The sequence below is a fragment of the Sciurus vulgaris genome, assembly GCF_902686455.1.
Source record: "Sciurus vulgaris genome assembly, chromosome: 2".
Lineage (NCBI taxonomy): Eukaryota > Metazoa > Chordata > Mammalia > Rodentia > Sciuridae > Sciurus > Sciurus vulgaris.
In genome coordinates this window covers 120633748-120660096 of record NC_136462.1, presented here as the reverse complement: position 1 = coordinate 120660096, position 26349 = coordinate 120633748, and the positions used below count along the sequence as shown (strand labels likewise).

The following is a 26349-nucleotide window of genomic DNA, read 5'->3' as shown; positions in this document are numbered from 1 at the left end:
ATCTTGATTCCATCATTTACTGATTGACTTTGGACAGGACCTGTCCCTCTTTTTGTCTCACTTTCTTCTCTAGAATGGAATTATACTTTTTCCCTTAGGGAAAGAATGCGGTACTGGCAGGAATGATGTAGGTGGAAGTGGTTTGCACTTTGCAAGTTACTATGCATGTGGGTAAAGTTTTTATTTTGAACCTGCTCGAATTAGTTCTTAAAGGCAGGGATTGGTGATTTCTTAATTTGCCTTAACTTTTTACAGAGAGAGAAGATACCAGGGGCCATCTGTCTGGCAGAGGAGGCCCTGGGCTGGACAACAAGTGTCAGTCTCAGAGGCTAGCCTAGGCCAGGTCATGCTGCTGGCTTCAGGGTCACAGCCTTGGGGTGCAGGTCTGGGTGCAGGCCACACATCATAGACTCTCCACAGCCTGCCTCCCTCTGGAGCAGTGTGATTCTTGGCATCTTGAAGCTGGTAGCCCCACCCAAGGGTCCAGGAACTATCTCTGGAGGCATATTGATTCCCTCTTCTTGGCCTGCTAGGATACCTTGGGGCTCTCAGGGAAGGAGGAGAAGGCAGTTAAAAGCAAAATGTGGAATGGCAAAGCTAAACTTCCTGGTAGCAATACTTTCCTGGCCATGGAGCAGGGAAGAGGGCTGGGGCTGGGGCCAGGGCATCCTGCCCAGTGTCTTTGTTGGTGTCTGCAGTGCCTGAATTAAGTCTAAGTCTGTGAGTTCTGAAGGTCGAATCTTCATTTGCCTCTGCTGCCACCTCCTCACCCTGTTTCCTGTCAGTGCAGTACACCTTGGTCTAGATCTCTGGCATGCACTGGATAAGGACTTACTGAGCTGGGTGGTCTTCCTATTTGTGGTTCCCTGGGGCTCAAGTAGAGCTTGTTGATCCAAACCCTTTCTGGCCTGAGGGACAGGAGAACCATTTTACAAAGGACAGGCAGGTGACTCTGAGAGGCTAATGGCAGAGCTGCCTGGGCTGCCCAGGTGACTGCAGAGAGACTGGGCCTGGACTTTCCAAGGGCATCATCATTGGGTCATCAGTTTGCCTTTGGTAGCTAAGCCCTAGACACCTTATTGGCAGAGATCCCTCAAGCTGGTCCTAACCTGTCTCCCTGACAGTCTTGGGCATGTAGGATGTTCCCCTTTCCACTTGGGGAAGGGGCCTTCCTAATTATATCCCCCTCTGCTCACATGGAAATGAGTTTGGATTTTCTGAGCGTACACCAGCTGGCTGGGGGGAGGCAGCCCAGAAGGCTGCTGGCTGGGAAAGGGAGGGGAGAGGAGAGGGAGGGGAGGGAGCCAGGCCAAGATGAAAAATTCCCAGTGTTCTCACAGGCAGAGCAATAATGGGGCGCTGCGCACTCCCCACACATCATCGACTGCCCTCCCACCCCCAGGGAAAAAGCATCATGCTCCTGCTGATAGGCTTAGGCAAGCCCATCCTCTGAGAACCATGACTTTCAGGCTCCAAACCTAAGCGCTGGCCAGAGTGAGGGTGTCTGGTGTTAGGCAGTCTGCGCACTCAGAGACTCAGTCCTCCACGACTTCTAGACCAATCCTTTCATGGGGTAGGAGGAGTGGAACTGAGGCCCAGAGAGGGGATGGGGCCTGCCGCCGAAGACAGACCTCAAGTCTGTCTTGTTCGCAGTCGGGTTTTCACGGTGGAGTTGCTCCTGAGTCCGTGGCGAAGGATCCCCTGGCTGCCCGCACGACTCACGCTTGGGGCAGCAAGGGAGCGGAGAAAAGGCTGAGGGGGCGGGGGAGGGGCGGGGTGGGGTCAGGCGTTTGACTCCGCCTCCTGGCGCTAGGTTCAGCCTGCGGCCGGGCGCTGGCTCAGTCTCGGCTGCTTGCCGCTGTCGCTCCGGGGCTGCGGGATGACGCCTCCTCCTCCCGGACGTGCCGCCCCCAGCGCACCGCGCACCCGCGTCCTCAGCCCGCCGGCTCGGTCGAGGCTCCTGCTGCGGCTGCTGCTGCCGCTCTGGGCGGCCGCCGCCTCCGCCCAAGGCCACCCGAGGAGCGGACCCCGCATCTCCGCCGTCTGGAAAGGTAGGCGGCGCCGCGCGGCCGGCGGGGCGCGGGATCGGTCGCTGAGCGGGGCGGGTACGGAGTGTGCAGCACCCGGAGGGAGTGCGTGCGCGCGGCTCTGCGGGACCCGGGCTGTCCCCGCAGGGAGTGTGTGGGTCTGGGTGAGTGTATGTGAGTGTGTGTGGTGTCACGCCGGAGCAGGCTGTAACGCTGCAGCAAGCGAGCGGCTGGGGCCAGAGCCCTGGCTAAGTCGCTCCAAGTCCGTAGGCAGCCCGGAGCCGCAGCGCCCGGGCGCGGGGGGAGGGTGCGGGCCCTTTCTCGGCCCCCAGCTGCTTTTGGTCCTCTAGAGCGGGGTCTTCTCCGCAGGACCCTTTTCTGTCTGGGCTGCCCATCCGGACCCCCTCCTTATGAGCTGCGGGCTCTGCAGGCGCGCAAGGCTCTGGCTGGGCCGGTGAAGGGGGCGCGGACCCGTTGCCGCCGCCGCTGCGCTCCGGCTGCGGGAACAAAGACCCCGCCGCCTGCCCCCGCCCTCGCCCGGCCCGGAGCGCCGGCCAGGCAAGGGGGTGGGCACCCTGCGGCGAACCCGGACGAGGTGTGGTGCGGGGGCTTGGGGCACCTGGGCGCTGTCTCCGCAATGCCGGGACCGGCCGCTCCCCCCTTGCCCGCACGTGGCAGTTGTCACCACGAATCGGCTCTGGTATGGGGGGCAGTGCCCATTGGGTGGGGCGAGGCCATTGGGACCCCCCCCAGCAGACGGATCTGGGGCGGGGGTGCAGTCTTTAGGCCACGGTGGATATGAGAACCTGGGGGACGAGAGTCTCCCCTTAGGGCACCTCACTTTAGACCCCTGTACAATGGGACAGAAAGCTGGATAGGCGGACGTTTGAGGCTTTCTGCCTCTAGGGTCTGAGCTCCCCTCCGCTGCATTGCATATAAATGCCTCCCCGCCCCCAGGCGGACTAGCTCTGTCCCCAAATTTGGTGTCTCAGCGTCTCCCCTGTGGTGGTGGTGGTGGGACTCACAGTGGGGGGCTGGTTGGGTCTGTCCCCACCGGGAATCCTTTGATGCCTTTGACAGTTTGCAGGGATTGCCCGAGTCTGAGCATTATCTGGGGCAGGTATTCTTAGCAGAAGGGGGAAAAACACACACACACACAAAATGAGTGTCCTGAACTGCCGCAGCAGCTGAAGGGAATGCGACTCGCCCAAGGTCACTGGGCAGCATGGGCGCTCACCAGTGCAGGTGGGGGCTATGATCAGGTGCAGGACCAGTCCTGGTTTTGCCTTAGGGAGTGGAGAAGGATTTAAGTGGTTCTCCAACCATAAATGAGATGCTCTGGTCTCCAGCGCTGCTATCCAGCAGAGGTGTGCCTGGTGTGAGTGGAGTAGTTTAGCTAGAGCTCTGGCAACCTTCTCATGTGAACACTTGCACACCTTCTGCTCCAGCAGGGGCTTCCTGTGCCCTCCCAGTCTCTTTACCTTGCCTCAGTCCTCTTGACTGTCTTGGATACCACAGCACATGAGCTATGTCCAGAGGGACAAATGGCCTTGACTGAGTGTTCTGGAATCTCCCCCTGCATTAAACCCCTTGCATTTGGCTCTGCTTGCCTCCGCCCCAAGTCTTCCCTTGATGTCCCCCTCCACACACTTAATGTACACCCACTTCTTAGCACATAATGCATATCTCCTCATCCTGGGCACTTAGTTTCCACCCTGAGGCTATTTAAAGCTGCTTTCAGACCTCTTACCCACTTTTCCAAGCTCCCAACCTAGCTCCTGTGCCCCCCTTCCCCTGCCTGCAGATCACTGCTGTGACCACATGGGCCATGTCCTCTGCTTGGTGATGCACTATTGACCCCCACTGATCAGGGCCCGCCAGCCACCTACCAATCTAGTCCAAGGACAGCCTGTGGTCTCCTTCATCAATGCCAGGTACCCCACTGGCCAGACAGGCCCTGCCATTCACCTGCCCACCAGGGCCACCAGCTGGTGATAGTATGCCTGGCTGACAGCTGCCTCCTGTCTCCTGTGGGGTGACACATGGCAGTCGGACAGAACTGAGTTTGGGTAGGGCAAACCCAGGAGTGGAGTGAGAAGGGAACCCTTCCAGACTTGCTGTAAAGCTAGAGCCCTGTCCACCAGTGGGTGGGGTATGGCACCAGGAATGACTAGATCAGAGACGGTAGTGGTTCCAGAACCATATTTCTAGAAGGCATAGATTGGGATTTTAGTTTTGGACCATGACAGGTGAAGGGACAGGTATGGAAGCTTCTTTATTTTCTACTGTTTGAACCCCTAGCTTTAGGGAAAGGTTGAAGCAGGGGGCTCTGGAAGGGTCCCAGCCTGCACTTGTTGGAAAGTTTGCTGCCTCTGCAGCCCAGTGAAGGCCTGGTGCAGAGCAGCTTGGGCCAGGGGAGAGATGTGCCAGTATGGTGTCTTTGAGTTCTGCACCTATCTTTGACCCTCAGAGCTTACTAGGGCAAGACGGGCTTGGGGGATTCCCCCTCCCCGGGGTGTCACTGACACATAGTTCAGTTTAGGATGTGAATGTGTGATCCTGACCTTTCTTAAGCAGGCGCAGGAAGAGTGGATTGCAGGTGAGGGCAGGGGATTCGCAGGAGTTGGCAAGCCTGTGTATGCTGTGCACCTGTCCCCTAGTCCATCAATGGTTGGAGGAGAAGGAAAGGCTCAGAAAGATGTTGACTTCCAGGGTCAGAGGTGAGCCAGCCTGTCCAGAGGGGGGAAACAGCCAGTCTCCAGTCTCTACCTGCCCAGCTGGTCCTGCCCTCTCTGTGGTCCAATTAAACAACAGGATGTTATTGTTGACTCGGTGGCTTCTGGGGAGCCATTATGAAGCCACTCCCCAGGACAAGGGGTTGTTGTCACCTCTCCAGGGGATGAGGTCACACCTGGGGCTCCCCAAGCATCAGCATTTCCAGTGGAAATCCTTGCCTCCTCAGGGACTTGGATGTATTCATCACCTTCAAGGTGAACTCCCCCTGCAGAACTGCTGGGGGGGGGCAATTCCCAGGGCAAGGGGGGAGTTTCCTAAGCTGGGAAAGATGCTTGGTGATGTCACCAGAAACTGTCTACTAGGCTCTGTGATCTCTCTGTCCTGGACAGTGAAGAATCTGAGAGCAGGTGGGGTGGGGTGTGACATGGACACTGGCATAGGCCAGTGACCCTGGTATGGGCAGAAGGGAGAGGTAGGAGGGAAGGAGCTTTGTTCTGGTCTCAGCTCTGCTTTGGCTTAATTTGCTGTGTGATTCTGGGCAGGTCATTGCTTGTTTCTGTCTCACTTTCCCCAAATGCCCACAGAGGTTGGGGGAGGGGCTTGTTAATTTCTGAGCCATATGCCTCAGAATTCCTGATTCTCTGGGATAGGGAGGGCTAGGCAGAGGCTGTGGTACCCTGTTCAACTTGTTGTAGAGTCTGAGTGGTAGAAACCTCAGGGGAGATCCTTGAGTTTTCATGTTTTTTTTTTTTTTTTTCTCTTTTTCTCTCATGGGCCAAAGGCTGAGGATTAGTTGGAGGAAGTAGCTTCTTGACTTGTGGCCTCAAGGGTAAACATATTCATTCAGCAGATATTTTCTGGGGTGAATTTTGTGCTGGTCCACGGGCTGGGGGACCTACCAATGAGAAACTTGATGAATTGATACCCTGGACACAAATCTATAGTAAGATGGAATGTAGCAGGGCCTATAATGATGGGCAACTATGGGGACTGAGAAGGTGCTTAACCCAATCTGCCCAATAAGAGGGCTTCCTGGACAAAGTGGCAAGCTGAGATGGCAGGAGTAGGAGTTGGCTGGGGGAGAAAAGGGACAGGAGGATTTCAGACCCCAAAATTTACATCTAGGACCACAGAGACAGAGCCTCCAAAAGGGAGATATGAAGTCAACCTGGGCTGGGACCTGGGGACCAGGAAGGTTTCTTACAGGAGGGGACATCCGAGCTGGGCCACTTGTCATTCCATGGCCAGCCCACCACTGAGGAAGAAGGCTGTATCATTTTGAGAAGCACCTGCTGCTCCAGTGCTTGCATTGCTGTGGCCCACAGCAGTTCCCTGATGGGAAGCTGGGGCTGGGTACAGGGACACCAGGGATTTCCCCATTGACCCCTGGCCACAAGGGATTCTCTAGGTGAGGAGGCCTGTCCCTCAGCTCTGTCTCCTTCCACTCTTCCTCTGTAGAAACTGTCCGTGCAATGGGAGCTTCCCACCCACCATCCAGGTCCTGTGTGAGGTGGGTAGACACCCTTCCTCTAATTGACTTCCTCTTCCAGGATCCTTAATTTCCTTAGTGGGAGTAGATAACTCTGAGTTGAGAGTGGGTTCTGAGAACTTGGAGGAAGCAGGGCAAGCTGAGTATCAATCTTTGAGGAGGGCTCAGCCCAAGGGACAGGGTCTGGCAGCCTGCAGATGGCGGTAATGGGAGCGAATGGCCCTGGAGTTGACAGCTGGGGCCACAGCTGACGTGTGGCCTCCACCCTCAGCTCCACATCCCTCATTTTACCCAATGCAGGGTGACTGGTTTTGTCACAAGAGACTGAGTACACTTCCCCAATTTTTTTTGGCAGCTCGGGGCCTGAAAGGTTTCCGTTTCTCTTGCTTTCCTTTTATGGCCAGGCCTGACTGCCCCAGAAGCCTTCCTTCTTCCAGGAAGGAGAGAAATGGCCTTTGGCCCCAGGGGGGAGAAATGGCCTTTGACCCGTGGCCTTGCCAGCTCTCCTGTCCTCAGTGAACCAGGCAGTCCAAGGAGAAAGCTAGAGGGTGGTGGACCATGCCCCTGCCTCTTCAGAGGCTTGTCCTTCTCTAGTAGTCCAGGCCACAGGCACTATCCAGTGATATGGAGTGGTTCTCCACACCCTTTCTTCCCACCGGGCTTTGACCCTGGCTCTGCCATCTCTCTAGGAAAGCGCTTCACCTCTCTCAAGTCCCCTTCATCCCTCTGTGTCACCATTCTACCTAGAACACACAGCCACAAAGTACCACTTTCCTCAGTGCCAGATAGTGGCCTGGCCTCTCCTACCTCCACTCCATGATTCTTTCCTCACTGCTCCCTGCTCCCTTCCTACCTCAGGGCTGTCCCCCTCTCCATTCCACTCACCCTTCTCCTCCTCCTGTCCTGTAGAATTCAGTCAGTTCTTTCTCAGTTCCTCTGAGGAACCTTCTTGGGTGACCTCAGCCCATACAACCTGACCGCGCAGAGCTTAGGACGTCAGAAAAGAAATGTCAGGTCAGCTGGGTCAACCACACAATCCTCAGATTAGGAAACTGAGGCCCAAAGATGACAGACACTGGCCCAAGGTCACCTAGCAAGCCAGACAGAGCTGGAGCCAGGACTGAGTCCTCTGCCTTAAGCCTGCTTCTTCCCCAGTTCTTGACCTTTACCCACTTGTCTATTTGCTCTTGTGCTGTCCCAGGTTTGGGGCTCCCTGTACCCATCTCCTCCTCAGCTAGCTCAGTTGAGCTCAGACTCTTGCTCCCTCAGAGCTGTCTGTATTCAGGAGCCACATCAGCGAGGACTGTCATCTCTCCAGGACCTTAGATTTGGACCAGCTAGATAGATGTACCTCTTCTGGGCTTTCCTTGGAATGGCTAGGCTTAGGTCCCTAGGGCAGGTTGATCCGTGTCATGGGCTTGGGCTAATCTGGGTTTAACCGTCAGGGCAGTGTGGGATTAGGCTGATCCTACTGTGCCTCCTATAACCCCTGCTTCTAATCAGGGCCATGGGCTTTGTGCCAGCACCCTGGGGGACCCCTCATTGTGGAGGGCAGCCAATCTCTGCCTCCATGCCTATATCTATGTTCAGCTCCTCTCCGGAGAAGCAAGAGGAGAAGCCCTGGGGTTGCCCTTGGGGAGCCCCTGGGTGCTTAGAGAGGTAGGCCTCCTGCCTGTGACGTAGTGAGGACGCCTGGGAGGTGAGGAGTAACCTGGAGGTGTAGCCTAGGACCTTGACAGTAGTTAAGAGTCGGAAAGGTAGGTGTGGGCTGGTGCAATCAGGGAAGGGTTCCTGGGGGAGGGGAAGGAGCCAGGTTAGAGTGAAGGACAGAGACACAGGGGACACAGGGTGGAGCAGGGCACAGCACCAGAGCCATTTGTGTTGTTTGTGTTCTAGCCCAGGGCCCTGGCCCAACCAACTGAGGAAGGAAGGTCACAACAATGAGTGTCACCCTATCAGCTGCTAGAAACCCCTTCTAAAATGCCTACTCCTCTGCCAGGGACCTGGCCCACTCCAGCGAGGCTTCTCCATACTGTCCCAGCTGTCCCTTCTTGCCCAGCTCTGGAAATGGATGATGATGGAGCCCTAGGAGGCCTAGTCCTCATGTGCTGCAGGACCCTGCCTGTGGTCCAGGTGAAAATCCTACCAGACGGTGTGATCTGAGGGAAGATGGTGTGTGCCAGACGGTGGACGGCACAAGGTCAGGAAGGATGGATCAGTGAGGGCTGGAGCAGTCTGGAATGCTTTCTGGAACACAGGGATTTAAGGTAGAGCTTCAGGACAGGTGAGATCCATGTGCATGAGGGAAGGGGCAAGGGCAAGCACGGGAATGAGCCGTGGCAGAGGTGCACGGAGGTGAGGTAGGCTTTGAGGGCCCTGCCCTGAGGAGTCGGTCCCTATTGGGAGGCGCAGTGGGATCCCCACTGGATTCTTGAGCTGAGGAGCCAGGGGCGGAAGCTAGTGTTTTGACTGTGGCCTGGGTGGGAACCTGTGTAGGCATGCAGTAAATAAGGGCTGGTCAGCACGCCCTGCCCTCTACCACGCTCATCTTCAGACCACAGTGTGTTTTTCTATTGGGAGCAGAGGTCTCAGGAGGTTTATCTTCCCAATTAGTCATTTTGGTCAGTACTCAGGGCTAGGACCCATGCTGCACTCCCAGATTCCGGTTCCCTGTGGAACATACTCATGCTTGCTTATATATATTCTTCAGGGTATCAGAGGTGGAGGTCATGTAGCCTAGTAGCCTCTGGCTGGGCCCCACCCTTCTGGAAGGGCCCATTTCTGGAATACAGTGTTACAAGCACAGATTCTGCAGTCAGTCTGCCTGAGTGTCGACCTCTGTTCCCCTACTTATTAGCTGTGTGATCCTGGGTAAATTACTCAGCTTCTCTGTGCCTCACTGTCCTCATCTATCATATGAGGATAATAAGAGACATACCTTATACAAGTTCAGTGGTGATTAAATGAGTTAATACATCTAAAAATCACTTGGAATAGTGCCTGGCACATAGTAAATGCTTTGAAGGAGTTGAAGGAGGGGGTATTTTTGTCATCGACATCGCACTCAACATCCTCTTTCCCCTCTGGCATCTCTGGTTTCTCATGGAATGCAGTCCTGGCAGCCCGGCCCCTGGCAGCTCCCCCTAATGGGCTGTGCTGGCTGTCTGCCCTTGCACTGTCTCCCCTGCTGGTCCAGGCCAAGGCCAGGGCTGGGGGACCTTCTGTTTCACAACAGTCTTCCACCTGCCTCCCTCCCTTTACTTGGGGTGCTATCACCATCCTCTACTCTCTCCCTGATCCCTGCCCTGGCTCTGGGCCCAAGGGCAGGCCCTGCACCTCTGACCATTCTCTGCTTTGAAGGAACCACCAGCTGACCTTGGCTTCACTGGGGCTTTTGGAACCTGCTGGGCTAAAGAACAGGTGGAAGTTAGACAGGACCTGGTGATTGTCCTGGGCTTCCTGCTTTTTCCAGGCTTGAGCTCAGAGCCTTCTCCTCCTCCTACAGAGCTTAGTGGCAGCCTTCACTCCCCACCTGACCCCACTCAGTTCATCTCCCCCAAAGCTTACTTTTCACATGGCCCCTTCTTCCCAAGATTTTGCTCCAGCTAGACTCCCAGCAGCCAAGCCTGGTCCTTTGAGCACAGGGGGCAGTACAGAGAGCACCCAGCTTTTAGTGACTTGAAGGGACCTTGGTTTTTCTACCTGTAAAATGGGGATGCAGACCCTTGTCCTGCCTTCTTAGCAGGGTGTTTGGGGATTTCTTGGGCTAGTTAGTGAGGCAGATGAAGTTGTCAGTTACTGTCTCCACTTCCACAAAATGGACTCTGACTTCTCTAGCTTTCACAGTCAGGGTTTCCCAAAATGACCCATGAACTAAACCCTGACTGTCTTGTGATTTGTTCTGAGAATCATGGTGGGTCATAAAACTCAGATCTTAACAAGTATCAACCCCTCCAACTCCCATCCCCCCAAGAGAGACTGAACTGAGGAAGGCCAGGCCCTGCTTATAGTCACAGCCATCCAGGTGCCAAAGTTACCACGAGCTTTTTGGAGCCAAGGCTGAGCACAGGTCTGATGCCCTCCTCTCCCACCCACCGCTGACCTTGTTGGGCAGTGGATGCTCCCAATGCAGCCCAGCACACAGCTCGTTGTTCCCATGCTGATAAACAGAGGTGGGCATCTTGTTCTTCGGTGAACTAGTACCACCTCCGTGAACTGAGGCCTCGCCACCAGCACCAGCACAGAGGCTGTGCCTTTGCCAGGCATCTGTTGGAAGCTGGCCCTTACCCACTGTTGCCAGGACCCTAATAGCAACTGTGTGTGACCTATCCTTAGCACCAGGTCAGTGCCACCCTGGAAAACAAGGCTTCTCACGCCCTCTTTCCTGGTCATATCAGGGAAGATAACGCCATGGAATGTTTTTGTTCCTGTGCACCTGCTGCCAGTAGAAGGGTTTTTCTTTGCCCTCTGACATAGCACCTGTGCTTCCATCATTAGTCATGCCTTTGGGTTTAAGACTTCATTGCTAAAGACCCCCTGGGAGATCAGGGCCCCACCTGGAAGGTGGGTGGGCGGGTGATTCCCTTCAGTTGTCAGGTTAGTGACTTTGCACCTAACGAACAAGGAAGAGAAGCGGTAGGGAGAGGGATGACGCAGGGAAGTAGAGAGAGACTAAGACAGCTTTTTTGCAAATCAGAGGCTTTCAAGAAGTCTAGGATACGTGCCTGGAGAGATGCAGTGGGGTAATGGTTCCAGAAATCCTTAGTTTCCCTTGCTGTGTGCCATTGGGCCAGCGGCAGAGCCTCCTTGGCCTCTGAGCCCCCTCAGCTCAGTGACTATTTGGATTTCCTCCCTTCCACCTTGACCTGTGGGGTGTGGGATTCCTGAGGGTGGAAAAGCTGCAGGCTAATTTCTGGGATCCATGTGGCCTCTCTTTTCTCTGCCAAGTGTTCTGGTCAGGCCAGGGTGCAAGGGGGCCCAGCAATGCAAGATGGAAAAACTGTGGGTGGAGGAACCTGACAGATGTGGCTGGGTTCCCGGCCTGAGGTGGACTGGCTTCTGCTCCTTGGCTGCCTGACTTGAGCATTTCCTGCTGAGATGCCCTCAGTCCTGCCATTCTCTCCGCCCATGTTCAAAGGGCTCCTTGAGGTGAGCACTCAAGGTTCACCAGGTCAGTGGGTCATGTTGGAAGGCTCTGCCTGCCAGACCAGACCACCGGGGCCAGCCCTCGATGCCTCTTTTGTGGACAAAACCCCCCTCTCTGTCCTCCCCTAAAGATGACCCCCTGTTTTACAAACAATGAGGATAATGGGGACCAGAGTGAATATGAAGTATGATGTCCCTCCAGGCAGACCTGCTGTGGGACAACCCACCCTACAGGGTCTGCAGCCGATTTGCTAGTCAGTCCATTGCTGAGACAGTGGGGTTTGGTAAGAGGAATCAGGCCTGATTCGTATGCGTGTGTGTGTGTGTGTTACTGGGGATTGAACCCACTAGAGCTACACCCCCAGCCCTTTTTAGCTTTATTTTGAGATACAATCTAGCTAAGTTGCTGAGGCTGGCCTTGAACCTAGAATTCTCCTGCCTCAGCCTCCTGAGTTGCTGAGATTATAGGTGTGCACCATAGTGCCCAGCTAGGCCTGATTTTTTTAAACAGAATCAGCGCCCGCTGGCTGGGGGCTATAGCTGCATGAGACCACTTCCCACTTAATCCTTATATCTGGCTGGAGCTGGGGCTGGGCCTTGTAGGCCTTGCCACTTTGAGGTGGTGGGGACCAAGGGGCATGGGATCTGGCTAGGTTTGGGGCATCCTGAGTGTGCTCTTTCTCTGTCCAGCTGAGCAAGGATTGGCTCAGAATCACATGGAATGGGGGTGGATTTCCTTGTGCCCAGCCTGCCTTGGGGCCATGTCCTCCCCATGTGCCCCTAGCCCCCTCCTCTGCCTGAACCCCTGGTTATTCTGGGAGCTTTTAGCTACCACTTAGTCAGCCACTAATGCGTCAGGCCGGGGAGTGAGGGGGGAGACACGGTGCCAGACGGTGCTCCTTTTAGACACAGGATGGGAAGCAGGGGGAGCCAGGAGGTGGGGGGATGCCAGAGGAAGGGGAGGCATTCCCACTCCTGGCCCTGCTCCTCAGAAGCAGGCAGCAGGGGAGACTGATGGACAGTGGGTCAGTGTGTCCTTGGGCTGCCTGCTCCTCCCCTCCCCCATCACACAGGGCCTACCTTCCCGATTCTTTTCTCATTAGAACTCTGCTAGGCTGCAGCACGTGGCCTCTGTCCTCTGTACCTACCATACAATCTGTTTCTCCACCTTTGCTCAGGCTGTTTGGCCTGCCTGGAGTCCCTCCCCTCACCCCCCCTTCCTGGCCCATCTAGCTTTTATTTGCCTCCCCCATCCCTTTGGGTTCATACACCAGCAAAAAATAAAGTGTTTAAGGATGCGATATTTCCTTCCTTGGCCTGGGCCTTTTTAAGGCAGTCCCCAGACTTGCTCAGCCCCTCCTAGGCAGAAACTTAAAGTCTGTCCCCTCCCCTGGCCTAGCTCTCTCGTGCTGATCCAGCCAGGCCACAGATCCTGGCCATGATGGCGTGGTGCTGCCTTCACTTCCAGGCAGCCCTCCTGCCCCTGAGCCCCCAGCCCCCTCTCCTGCTGACCTGAACAAAGCTTCCTTTCATGTATTCATGGAGCTGCTGCCGCTCTGACACTTCCCCGGCACAATCAGGCCCTTTGAGGGCCTCGGGCAGTGCAGGAGCTGGGGCTGGAGCTGTGGTGGAGAATGGGCCAAGGTCTTGTCCTGGGGCCGAGCTGGTGCCATTCCCCCACCCCATTCCTTACACATCACCAGGCACAGAGCCAGGAAGGGCAGGAACCTGGGGTCACAGGAGGCAATGATCCTGGTTTCCAGTTTGTTCTTCTGCAAAATGGGGTGAACAGACCGTGTCTCCCCCTACCCTGGCCATTGCAGCCAGTGTTTGAGGGGAACAACCTTGCAGATCCACACAGGACTGTCGCCCAGCTGCTGGCAGCCCTCTTCCTCCCTTCATGTCTTCAGCATATACTTCATGAGCAGCCCTGGACTCTTTACTGAGGTTGTTTGGTTTAGAGAACTGTGGAACCTTCCTGTTGTACAACTGTCTCACCCTCAGCCTGGCTTCCCAGAGTAGGGCCAGTTCTCCCCTTCAGACCTTACCTTCCAGGCTGTGCCTCACCCATCGGTCTTGACTCCCCAGAGCAGGCTGTCTCCCGCATCAGACAGGACTCCTTTGTTAGGACTGTTCTCCTCCCTTTGATAACCTTGAAATTCCCAGACAAGGGCTCCCACCAGCGTCCCCTCTGGAGTCTCTTCCCATACAAGTAGAGTTGTAGTTTTACATTGGCCTTGCCTGTCCCTCCAAGGTCTCAGGCTGTGGCCTTGGTGCTGGTGTGGACTAAGGGCCTGGTGGAGTTGGCCAGCACAGCCCGAGGGCTAAGGCTTCTATCCCTTGGTCCATAGCACTGTTTCTCAGGCCCCAGCCCAACATCTCCCGTGTACCTTTTCCTGGCTGCCAGGCTGGCTGTGGAGGCAGCGGGAGGGGAGGTGGGGCTGCAGACTGTCTGAATCCGCTGGTCCATGGGGACATGGGCAGCTAACTCAGGCTGCAGGTGAAAGGAGAGCTGTGGAGCTGAGTCAGGAAGACTGCATGTCTCTGTGGGCCGCTGACCCCAGCATTCCAGTTTTACCCCATCTGGAATTAAGTCAGAGCAGGGCAGTGCCGAGATCTGCCAGCATCCTATGCTCACTCCAAGACAGCAGCACAGAGCTGGGCTCTTAGCCCCTGCCCTACACACCTGGGGCTGACAGTGGGTAGCCTTGGGATCTAGGAGGGCTGATTCCTCTGAGCTGCTGGGTCAAGCTATTAGTGGAGTGCCCCAGGAGAGCCAGTCCAACCAGAGGGCAGTGAATTTGGCACATCTCTGTGGCCAACCATGCTGACCTTTCCCTGAATGCTCCTGAGAACTGATACTGTCTGGATGAACCAATCTGTCCAGCCTGCTAGCATGACCTTGGCGAGGCTTGTACCCCATGGGCCCTCAGTTTCCTACTCTGTATAGTGAGCCAAGCCACAGAAGAGGTACAAAATGAGAATACTCCCACTTCCAGGGGTGAATTGGCCACACAGGGATATGTGTTAAGGAAAGAGAATGAAGGTGTGGGTCATTCAGTGTGAGGTCCAGCTGCTCCTTGTCCCCATTGAATGGAGGATCAGTGGGAATGGTTCAAATGGCAGCAAGAGGGATTTGGGACAGACTTGAGGACATGGCAGTTTTTTTCTCTCTAGACTGGAGCTTGTCCTACTTGGGTGTCACTGCCAAACTGGCTGTCCCAGAGTTGGTTGCAGCTGAAAAAACAGTGGTCAGACCAAGTTCCTGGGTGAGGCCCAAGGCTGACCAGAGATGGGAAGATGCTAGCAGTGTCTGATTGCTGAGGGCACAACCACAGGCTGTCCCATCCCTGTAATTTAGTCCTGCAACCAGGACAACCTCAGCAATGTCACCGGAGATGAGACAGCCTCTCCTTGGAGGCGGCGGTTGCAGTTTCTTTTTTGGGCAAAATTGTCCCGGTCAGCTCTTCTGTTGAAAGGCCCAGGCTGTTCTCTGTGAAGGTCCTCCTGTCCCAGAGTTGCTGGAGAGGAAGAACTGATCCTTATCCCCAGGAGATCTGGCATCTCAGTGGGTGAAGCCAGGCTATAGTGGGTCTTGCTACAGAATGGTGCAGGGAACAGAAGCACAGGCCCTGGTTCAGAGCCCGCCACTCGACAGCTTTCATTTGCCCTTGGGATGCCTGTCCCTTGACTTCTGTTTACCCAACTGAAATGTGAGGGAGTGGATGTTATGATTCCCTTCTGTTGTGATCTAGTGTCCACTAAGCGGCAGCTGGGTGGGGTTGAACAGGGCTTCTTCAAGGAGGGCTTGAGGTTCTGAACAAAGGGATTCTGGGAAAACTGGAACTAAGAGAGATGCTTAGAAGCTCTGCTGCTCACTGGAAGGCCCAGGTGGAGGTGGCTGCTTGTTGTCTGTGGCAGCAGAGCTGATGGGCATTGGTCTTCCTGCCCCAGCCCAGCCCCAGCCCAGCCTGTATTTGGGGGATGGGTCTGTTCTCCTCAAACATTTCCCAAACCCTCCCCAACTCCCCTCACATAAGGTGGAGGGAGGAGCTGTCCTCCTAAGGGAGGGGCCGTAACTCTGGGTGAGGACAGCCAATTGCTGGATCCTACGAGGTGACTCCTAATTTCTGAGTTCTGTGCTATCCCACCCCAGACCTTTTCTCTGAGGTCTCAAATGCCCTGAGCACTAGACATACACAAGTGCTGGTATGCCAGGGGTAGATCAGGGGTCCTTTTGCTAAAGCCCATCCTTAATGTTTCTACCCATTTCCTCCTTCTCAGGCCGGGCAGGGCAGGACCGGGTGGACTTTGGCCAGGCTGAGCCCCACACTGTGCTTTTCCATGAGCCAGGCAGCTCCTCCGTGTGGGTTGGTGGACGAGGCAAGGTCTACCTCTTTGACTTCCCCGAGGGCAAGAACGCCTCTGTACGAACGGTGAGCCTAGACCCCTCTCTTCCCCTTTCCTTCCCCCTTCAATACTGCCTCTTCTCTCCCCTCTGACCCTGGGGAGGGGACTCAGGGAATGAAAGCTTGGATCTTCCACTTTAATATCCACAAATGGTTTCTGGGAGAGGCTCCTTAAAGGTAGTCCAATTTGGTGTAGGAACTAACACACCTGGCCATGTGGGTAGCACTGATGGGGGAGGCTGAGATAAGCAGCTAGGCTCCAGAATCCATGACCCATTTCCTGAGGTCTTGGCTTTGGCTCCCAATGTCAGACTGAACAGCCTGTGTAATCTTTTATATATATATATATATATATATTTTTTTTTTTTTAGATGTTGATGGACCTTTATTGTATTTATTTATTTATATGTGGTACTGAGAATTGAACCCAGTGCCTCACATGTTAGGCAAGTGCTCTACCACTGAGCCACAACCCTGGCCCCAGCCTGTGTAATCTTGAGAAATCTACTTGCACTCTCCTAGCGTGGGTTGTACATCTTATCCTGTAAGATGAAAATAGTGGTCACTTTATCTAGGGCTTGTCCTAGGCTGCAGGACAGTATTTAGGGGCATGTTACCACTAGCAGAGTGGACTAATGCTTTTTCCCTTCCCCAGGTAAACATCGGCTCTACAAAAGGATCCTGCCTGGACAGGCAGGTGAGTGTATGAGTGTATGTGTGTGGGGAAGGCAGTTAGCCCCCTTGGGAATGAGGGAGGAAACCTTAAGAATCTGAGGCAGTCCAGAAGTGGTGGTACATGTCTGTAATACCAGCGACTCAGGGACCAGCCTCAGCAATTTAGCAAGGTCCTAAGCAACTTAGCAAGACCCTGTTTCAAAATAAAAAAACTGGGGGCTGGGGATGTAGCTCAGTCGTTAAGCGCCTCTGGGTTTAGTCTCTAATATAAAAAACAAAAAAACAAGCAAACAAACAAAAATCACAAATATATACTCAAAATAAAAAACGCCTAGGATATAGCCCCATGGTAAGTGCCTCTGGATTAAATCTCCTAGTACCCCCACCACCAACACCACACACACATGTACACACACAAAAGAAGAAAAAAAGGTTCTGAGGAAGAAAGCATGATTCTGCCCAGGGTGCCCCAGACTGAAGGAGGAGGTTTGGGGCCATCCCCAGTCTGAGTGGAAGACATGATCCCTCTCTGGAGGCCTCTGTTCTTGGTGGGGGCAGTGGGAAGTAGAGACAGAGGCACACCCCCTGGACTGTCCTGGAAGACTGCCGCCTGTTCTGAGCACTTCTGATGTCTACTTCCCAAGACTGAGGGTCCTACTGCTAGGGCCTTCCACCAACCCAACTTCTTTCTCCTTCTCTTCCTGGGACAGGACTGTGACAACTATATCACGCTCCTGGAGAGGCGGAGTGAGGGTCTGCTGGTCTGTGGCACCAATGCCCGCCGCCCCAGCTGCTGGAAGCTGGTGAGAACCTCTGCTCCCCATGCCTGAGCTCCCTCTCTCCTGGGTGGGCTTCAGCCCCTTATTGCAGAAAGGAGATGGGGAGCTTTGAGACTGGCCTTACCCAAGAACAGAATCCCTGTGAGGGAGAGCCTTCTGGTCAAGAAACAGGTCCTCGTGGGGGATAATGGCTATAAGATCATGTGGCTATCTAACCCCCTTGGTGTACCCCAGGTGAATGGCACCGTTGTAGTGCCACTTGGTGAGATGAGAGGCTATGCCCCCTTCAGCCCGGATGAGAACTCCCTCGTTCTCTTTGAAGGTGAGGTAGTGCTGCAGGGTTGTGGGGGTGGCTTGGAGGATGCTGCTACACCAGACTTGGGGAGGGATGGTCAGCTTCTTTGGCCTGGGCCCTAGGAGAAGGACTTCTGCCCTTGCCAACACCCCCCCCCCCCACCACACTGTCCCTAGGGGATGAGGTGTACTCCACAATCCGGAAGCAGGAATACAATGGGAAGATCCCTCGCTTTCGTCGTATCCGGGGCGAGAGTGAACTGTACACCAGTGATACTGTCATGCAGAGTGAGTGTGGCTTCAGCTGGGCCAGGTTGGACTAGGGGATGTGGATACCCAGGGCTGCAGATCTCCCCGGGGACCATTCAGGAAAGCAGGGTCTTGGCTCAGGCCTATGCAGGCAGGGCCAAGGAGTTTGGGCTGTGGAAGCAGAGGCAGGATGGGCCTACACACTCTGGGGGCAAACACAGAGGAAGCCCAGACCCAAGTTCATCCCTCTACTGAGCTCCTGTGGGGACAGCCACCCCTCTCCTTATTAAGGCTCTGCCAATTAGGCAGAAGTGACATAGGAGCCCCCAAGGACCTTCCGCTAGTCCCCAGGCATGAAGTCATTGCTCCTGGGCCGATGACATCTTATTGTAGGAGGGCAAAACAGGTGTGGGGTGGTGCTGCAGAGTCTAGGGTCCCTTGGGGTGTTGGGCCTCATGTTCTGTGTTTATTCCAGATCTGATTTTCCCTGGGCTTGTGTAGACCCTGGGAAAGTGTGGCAGGGTTGGGGTGGGTCCCTCATGCAGGCAACCCAGCCTCACACCTGTTCACCTGTGTCCCTGGCAGACCCACAGTTCATTAAGGCCACTATCGTGCACCAAGACCAAGCCTATGATGACAAGATCTACTACTTCTTCCGGGAAGATAATCCTGACAAGAATCCCGAGGCACCTCTCAACATATCCCGTGTGGCCCAGCTGTGCAGGGTGAGTGGGTGTGTGAGGGGGGCTGAGTGGGTGAGTATGTGTCAGCACACAATAGGGGTGAGTGAGGGTGTGTGCCCCATGTGTGCACATGTGTAAGTGAGTCTGTGTGTGGGATTGTGGGAGCAAATGTGGGTGCACAGATCCTCCTGCATCTGAGTAGGTAAAGATGGTTGAACTCCTATGCATATGTGATGGTGTGCAAGTGTGTGAGTGACAGTGTGTTGCTGAGTGTGCTTTGCTTATATGAATAAGCTGTGCTGTGTGAGAATCTGAGCAGATGTGTGTCTAAGCCTGTGTGCTCTGTGGGGACTGAGCACCCTCTGCAGCAGGACTTCACTGTGAGCCCTGTGCCCTGGGTCAACCAGGCCTTTGACTGAGCCTGACCTGAAAACCTGCCTGCACCATCCCCTGGCAGGTCCTGACCACTTTACAGCTTGCCCTCCTCCTCCACAGCCCTGGGCTCACATTCCTCATAGCATATGCCTTGGGTGTGTGGGGCAGCCAGGCAAATTCTGAGAAGCCATCTCTCCCCTCTTGTCCTTCTAGGGAGACCAAGGCGGTGAAAGTTCACTATCAGTCTCCAAGTGGAACACCTTCTTGAAAGCCATGCTTGTGTGCAGTGATGCTGCCACCAACAAGAACTTCAACCGGCTGCAGGATGTCTTCCTTCTGCCTGACCCCAACGGCCAGTGGAGGGACACCAGGGTCTATGGAGTTTTCTCCAATCCCTGGTAAATGAGTGACCTTTGTCCTGGACTGGGGCTGGCATTGGATCTGTGTCCAGTAGGGATCTGAGTTTTGGGCCCTGCTGGTGTGACCTGAGCAGGATCACAGGCTTGAGGACAGGGCTATTGCTGGGTGTGGGGTGGGGGTAGGCAGCGCATTGTATGTACCATTGTATTTGTGAGCGTGTACACATGGTGTGTGGGCATGCACCGTATGCACACTCATGCTTGTGTGTCTTACCACGTGTGTGCTCAGAGGCCTGGGAAAGGCTGCTGAGGCCTCTCCTGGATGCCGGGTGCTGGGTGCTATCACACCTGCTCAGGCACCGCCTGTGCTTGATAATTCACACTTCTTAATCGCTCTCATTGATGCAAAACAAGGCAGGCAAAAGTGCTGGGGAGCCAAGACCCTGCTCTGTGGTTCCTGTGTGGTGGAGCTACCAACTGGGGAGGGGATGGAGGTCTGGCCTCCTGGAGCATCAGCACCCTGCATCCTGTGCCCAGAGGGGCTAGAGAAGAGAATTACTCAGCCCATGTTGGGATTACTTCTGTCTTGATGTTGGGTAGAGTAGGGCCTCTGAATTCAGCCATGCTACAGCAGAGCATAAGGTTGTGGTTTTAGATGTCAGTGGAGGAAAGTTAGGCTGAACTTCTCTTCCATCATTGCCTTTCTCCATTGATGCTTGGTAATACTGTGCCAGGCTCCACATTCAGCTTCAAGGATAGTCCTGACTCACACATCAGGGGACTGTGGTTGTGGTCCACATTGGAATGGGGCTGGCCTGGATGAGTGGAGTTGGGTGGGGCCCAGGCCTATTGAGGTGTTTTCTGTGTCCCTGCAGGAACTATTCTGCTGTCTGTGTGTATTCCCTTGGTGACATTGACAAGGTCTTCCGCACTTCCTCACTCAAGGGCTACCACATGAGCCTTCCCAACCCTCGGCCTGGAAAGGTGAGCAGTGATACCAGCTGTGACCCAGGTCCCAGCCCTCTCCTAAGTCCCCTCCCAGCCATCTGACTGACCCAGGCCTGCTCTCCTTAGTGCCTCCCAGACCAGCAGCCGATACCCACAGAGACCTTCCAGGTGGCTGACAGTCACCCTGAGGTGGCGCAGAGGGTGGAACCCATGGGGCCACTGAAGACACCATTATTCCACTCTAAGTACCACTACCAGAAAGTGGCTGTCCACCGCATGCAAGCCAGTCATGGGGAGACCTTCCATGTGCTTTACTTAACCACAGGTGAGGAGCTACCCTGGGACCCCCTGATTTGCTTTGTAAAAATGGATGTGAAAGGTATAAAGAATAACATAGGTAACATTTGGTTGGATCTTCACATGTGGAAGGGAATTGAGGGGCTCTATCTATTAGGGACTAGTGTGTGGGGCTGGGGAAGATCAGGAAGGTGAGGAGGGCTTCCTGGAAGAGGCAGGGCAGAGGGAAAAGTAGGAGAAGTCCTAGAATGAGAGAAGAGCATACTTTGGGATTTGAGGCAGAAATGTGGCAAGTCTGAGCAGAGCCCAGGATAACTTTGGTCCACATGTTTGTCTCAGGAAAGAAGATAGTGGGAAGAGATATGGAAAGTCAGGAGAAGGGGCCTGGGAATTGGGCCTCCCGAGAGCCCCTGCCAGGCAGGATGAGGACTATAGAATCTCTGCCTGACTTTGGTATTGTACGAGTGAGAGGACACATTCAAGAAGTTGGTAGGACTCACTCAGAATTTAGTGCAACATGAGGAAGGAGTTCCAGGTGGGAGAGCCATGACGGAGCCTCATGGAGGACTAGGTAGCCTCCTCTCTTCCCCAGAGGCCTTCCTGGGGGAGGTTGGGTGGAATGCCCTAGGAAATGGTTCTGCATTCTGGGAAGCTGCTGGGCATGGAGGAACCAGCCCCGAACTGGGTTTGAGGCAGCTTCCTAATCTCAGACTGTGGGCAAGTGAAGGACCCTGGGAGTGGGCTTGGAGGCCAGTGTGGACCAGGGCTTCAGGCTTTCCTCAGACTAGAAAGGGCCCTAGCACCTTCAGGGCCACTCATTTAGGCCCCAGGCACCCACCCTCAATGATTCACAGTCCCCCATGTGACTTCCTGCTGCTGTTTCACCTTGGGGCTATCCAGGCTGTGGTGGCCTGATTGAAAGCTATAAGTCCAGGGCCATTGTTTGGCTTCTGGAAGCCTCAGGGAGAGGAATTTCCCATAGGGAAGGGCCTGAGCTCTGGGTCCTGAGATTCAATCTCTTTACCCCTTCACCCATTCTGGCTGAACCCACAGGCCCCAGTTCTTGCTTTACCTTCAGAGTACATGGCCTAGCCGTTGTGGTCAGTCAGGGAATGGCAGGGAATTGGGGAGTAGGCCTGAAGAGGTCACAATACAAAACTGGGAGCAGAAATCAGGGCAGAGAAGGCTGGGCTTGATTGCACTTCCTGCAGACCTGAGCTGCCAGCACACTCAAGGATTAGGGGAGATGTCTGGTTCTCCTTGAGGGCCATGTGAGAGATACCATTTTGGAGCCTGGAGCTTTTGAAAATATTGGGGCCAGATAAAAAGTAGAATTTTTTTAATGGAGGGAGATTACTGGGAGAAATTATTGATTCTGTTCCTGAGAAGTTTACCAAGGGAGCTGTTTCTATAGCTGTTTAGAAATAGGCAAAAGTGTGGGGGGCGTGGGAAGGGAGGGAGGGAGAGAGAGAGAGAAAGAGAAAGAGAAAAAGAGGTAGTGACTGGGCTGAGGGTTTATTAGGTCCGAGGAGCCTCTGGCCAGAACTTAGAGTCTGCAGGTGAGAATCATAGAGGCCTAGAGAGAAACTGTCCCAGGCAGGCAATCATCTGACTGCTTTTTTTGGGGCAGGTGATGCCCTGGGAAATGGGGAGGGAAAGAGAAAGGGAAGGAGGCTATTCTAGAAACTGGGACAGCAGGTGAGGTGGGATTAGGAGGACCAGGGGTAAGGATGCCCATTAGTTCCCAACAGGTGCCAGTGGAGAGTGGAGAGGGTATTGGTGTAACAAGCAACCTGCTTATGTGACCTTGGGGACCCCTTATAAGGAATCTAAGGTTCTTTTCAGATCTAAGATTTTGAAAAAATTAAAATATCCCCTAAGACTAAATGCAACGTGGAGTACTGAATTGGATCCTGGAACAAAAGAAGGACATTAGTGGAAAAACCCGTGAAATCCAAATGAAGTCTGCAGTTTAGTGAATAGTAACGCATCAATGTCAATTGCTTAGTTGTGACAAATGTGCCATTGTTATGTAAGGCAGTCATGTTAGGGGAATCTGTGGGAAGGCTAGACAGGAACTCTCTGTACTATCTTTGCAACTTTTCTGGAAATCTAGCATTGTTACAAAATTAAAAATTATTTAAAGAAAATATATCCTCTAAGAGTCCAGGAGGCAGGGGAGTCTTGGAAGAAGCTGAGGGGTGGAGTTCTGATGATTCAAGGTTCCAACTTGTTCTCTTCTGATCACCAGCTGTGTGACCCTGAACAAGTTGGTAACTTTTCTGAGCCTCTTTCCCTGACCTGTGAAGTGGGAAGAGAAGCCCATCTGGTGCGGTTGTGTAGGGGTGAAGGAGGTAATCCATGAGCATAGGACTCCTGGTTTGTCCTTTACACCACAGCCTCCCATGTAGCCTTGGGCACATTGGGGCCCCTCTCTGAGGAGCGGTAGGCCTCCTGGAATGATCAGCCTTGGAAACTTCCAGGCTGCCCTTGGGCTTTGTGTACCTTCCCAGTCACACTCTCCTCACCCAACCCTGCCCCAGTCCTGTCACCCTTTCCTGAGTCACAGCTTCCTACCCTTCCCCATCCTATCTCTCCTGGCACCCAACCTCAAGGGAGGCTGCCTGGTTCTGAGGTAGGGCCCCTGCCCACTGACTCTCTGCCCACTGCCCACAGACAGGGGCACCATCCACAAGGTGGTGGAGTCAGGGGAGCGGGAACACAACCTCGCCTTCAACATCATGGAGATCCAGCCCTTCCGCCGTGCAGCTGCCATCCAGGCCATGTCGCTAGATGCTGACCGGGTGAGTCACCCCACCCCAACTCTGGTCCTGTGGGGCTACCTCAACAGCTAACTGAGGGCAGGGCTCTTTGCATGTGTTTTGCATGTCATTTTAAAATCCCTTGGTCCTCAGGGCCTGCCATGCCCCAGGACCCCATGGTCTGGGGGCTTAGAATTCAGCATCGTGGCCCTGTCCTAACCTGGCCTTGCTTTCTTTCCAGCGGAAGCTATATGTGAGCTCCCAGTGGGAGGTGAGCCAAGTGCCCCTGGACCTGTGTGAGGTCTATGGTGGGGGCTGCCATGGCTGCCTCATGTCCCGAGACCCCTACTGTGGCTGGGACCAGGACCACTGTGTGTCCATCTACAGCTCCCAACGGTATATTGCCTGGGTTTTCTTGTCCCTGGGAGAAGGTGGGTGTGGAAGTGGGGGTGGTGTTGAAGGGCTGCAGGAGGTACTGTGGGGCTATTTTGTCAAGACCTTTCTCTTTGCCAGTACTGTGTTGGGAGTGAGGACAGGCCAGGGGCCAGGCTGTAGCCTCCCATCTGAGCCTCAATTCTTCCAACTCTAGGTCGGTGCTGCAATCCATTAATCCAGTGGAGCCACACAAAGAATGTCCCAACCCAAAACCAGGTACCTGATCTAGCCTCACAGGCCACAATTCCAATGAGTGAAGTACAGTTGTGCCCCCGATTGCTTTAGTCTGAGGGAGACATGAATGTGACCTGCAGGCTCCAGGCAGATGGGGCAGGGCAGTCTGGCCAAGAGAGCCTTGTGCTGCTTTTGAGAGGGGTGGGATGAAGGTTATGGGAGAACAGAGGAGAAAATTAGAGACCGGGTCCCCCATGTACACTTAGAAGCCTTGCCCTAGAAGCTCAGTCTGCATGGGAGGACACAGCCTTCCCTGGGATCCCTCAACCCCTCCTTAAGACTTCCCCCCACTTCCCCAGATGAGGCCCCGCTGCAGAAGGTCTCCCTGGCCCAGAACTCTCGCTACTACCTGAGCTGCCCCATGGAGTCCCGCCATGCCACCTACTCGTGGCGTCACGAGGAGAACGTGGAACAGAGCTGTGAGCCTGGCCACCAGAGCCCCAACTGCATCCTGTTCATCGAGAACCTCACGGCCCGCCAGTATGGCCACTACCGCTGTGAGGCCCAGGAGGGCTCTTACCTCCGTGAGGCTCAACACTGGGAGCTGCTGCCCGAGGACCGTGCCCTGGCCGAGCAGCTGATGGGCCGTGCCCGTGCCCTGGCTGCCTCCATTTGGCTGGGGATCCTGCCCACGCTTGCTCTTAGCCTCCTGGTCCACTAGTGCCTCCGGGGGCTGGAAATGTCCCGGGCTTCTGCAGCCCAGGGACGTTGGAAAAGTCTCACACTCAGAGCCGGCTGGCCCGGAAGCTCCTTGCCTGCTATTTCTTTCAGGGGAACTGAATAACCCGATGGGGGGCAAAAGGCCTGGAGATGTCCAGCCGCAGGCGGCTGCTGGGCCCCAGGTGGGGTGGGAACAGTGGGAGCCAGAGAACGAAGGCACTAACTGTGAAGTGGGATAGCAGTGACCCGACTTTATCTTCTGGAGAATATTTTTCAAAAACTCTTCGCACTTGACTAAATACAGTGAGGCTCCTGGCCTGAGAGCCTGTGGGCCAGGGGGTGCGTTTGGTAAGGAAGCTGGATCCCCATTTCTGGACCTTGGGGCTGAGGCCTGAGTCCTCCTCGACTCTGTACCCAATTGCCTCCTTCCCCCACATCTGGGTGGCTGGTGTCCCTGCACAGCCAGGGCTGCCCTGCCAGGCCCTGCCCTCTGCAGCTCCGTCACAGTCTGGGTCCCACTGGACAGTCGCCTTGCATGTTTATTGAAGGATGTTTGCTTTCCGGACGGAAGGACGGAAAAAGCTCTATTTTTATGTTAGGCTTATTTCATGTATAGCTACTTCCGACTGCATCTGTATGAAAATACCAAAACTACATGCTGGGGGGAGGGGGGAAGGGAGGGACTGGGATGGGTGGGATGGGCACTGGTCCCAGTCTGAGGCTCCTGGGGTTGGGGTAAGAGTCCAGGGACAGGCATGGGTTCAAGGAGAGTGGCATGAGCTGGCTCTGCCCCAGGAGCCCAGCCTGAGGGCATGAGCCCCTGGTGGGGGTGGTCATGGGTGGGGGGTGAGGGAGACAGGGGAGAATGAAGGAGAAAACTGAGCCCTAGGTTCACCACATTCATTTAGAAGGAGGAGCCGGGTCCTCGGGGGAGGTTCCAGGACTCTGCCCTTGGCATTGGGGGTTGGGGGGCGGGGGGCATCCTCCCTTCCTCTCAGCCCCCTTCCCCAGGGGCTGTGCTTCCATGCTCCTATCCTCCCACCTTCAGCTCAGGACATGTTATAACTTAGGCTAAACTGTGAAAATTCCAGTGGGGATGGCCTGGGCCAAGCTCTCCAAGTGGACGGCCATGCCCCCAGTCCATGGATTTCAGCAAAGAGCTGGGCCCTTCTCCAGCTGTGTCTGGGGCAGGGCCTGGGGCCGGTGGCCTTCCAGCTTCCGCCCTGTATCTCTTCTCAATGCACTTTAATAATGTAACATATTACTAATAAACGAGCTATTTATTTACCTGTGCCTGTTCCCTGCCTGCAAAACTGTCCTGGTTGGGATTGGGGTGGGGGTGGGGGTGGGGACTCCTGTTTCCTGCTTGGTATCTCCTGCCTGTGTGAGCACCACATGTATCCTCACATTTCTCTTCCAGACCCTGGGAGCTGGCTCACGGAGCCTCAGCTAGTGAGAGGCAGGGATGAGATCTGCATGTACAACTCCCTGCAGTGTACCACTCGCCCAAGCCTTGACCTTGCAGCCCCGATGGTTCCTGCACCACATTCTGCCTTCCCAGTCTCCTGGGCTGCTTCCCCTGGGAAGCCAGGCCCAGGCCAGGCTAGAAACAGCCTTAGGCCTCCCTGCCTTCAAGGGGCAGTTCTGGGAGAGATAGCTGATCAAATAGGGCCCCCTGAGATACCTTCATAGAAATGTGTGTGCACTGTAGGCTGGTGGCCTCAGCTGGGGGCAGGAAAGCAGGTTTACTCCAGGTTGGGCTGCCAGGCAGGATAGGGGTCCAGGCAAGGGCT

The 26349-nt window shown here is 54.8% G+C and overlaps 1 protein-coding gene across 1 annotated transcript; it reads left to right on the top strand.

Annotated features, from left to right (window-relative positions):
* Positions 1 to 1831: 1831 nt before the first annotated feature.
* Positions 1832 to 25221, top strand: SEMA7A (semaphorin 7A (JohnMiltonHagen blood group)). The gene is made up of 14 exons (XM_079126779.1): positions 1832 to 2051; positions 15682 to 15833; positions 16462 to 16503; positions 17192 to 17284; positions 17495 to 17582; positions 17732 to 17842; positions 18389 to 18528; positions 19075 to 19259; positions 20096 to 20204; positions 20295 to 20493; positions 23142 to 23269; positions 23469 to 23623; positions 23817 to 23878; positions 24196 to 25221. Exons 1-14 carry the CDS (start codon positions 1880 to 1882, stop codon positions 24555 to 24557), a joined length of 1998 nt encoding a protein of 665 aa, XP_078982905.1. The 5' UTR covers positions 1832 to 1879; the 3' UTR covers positions 24558 to 25221.
* Positions 25222 to 26349: the final 1128 nt, after the last annotated feature.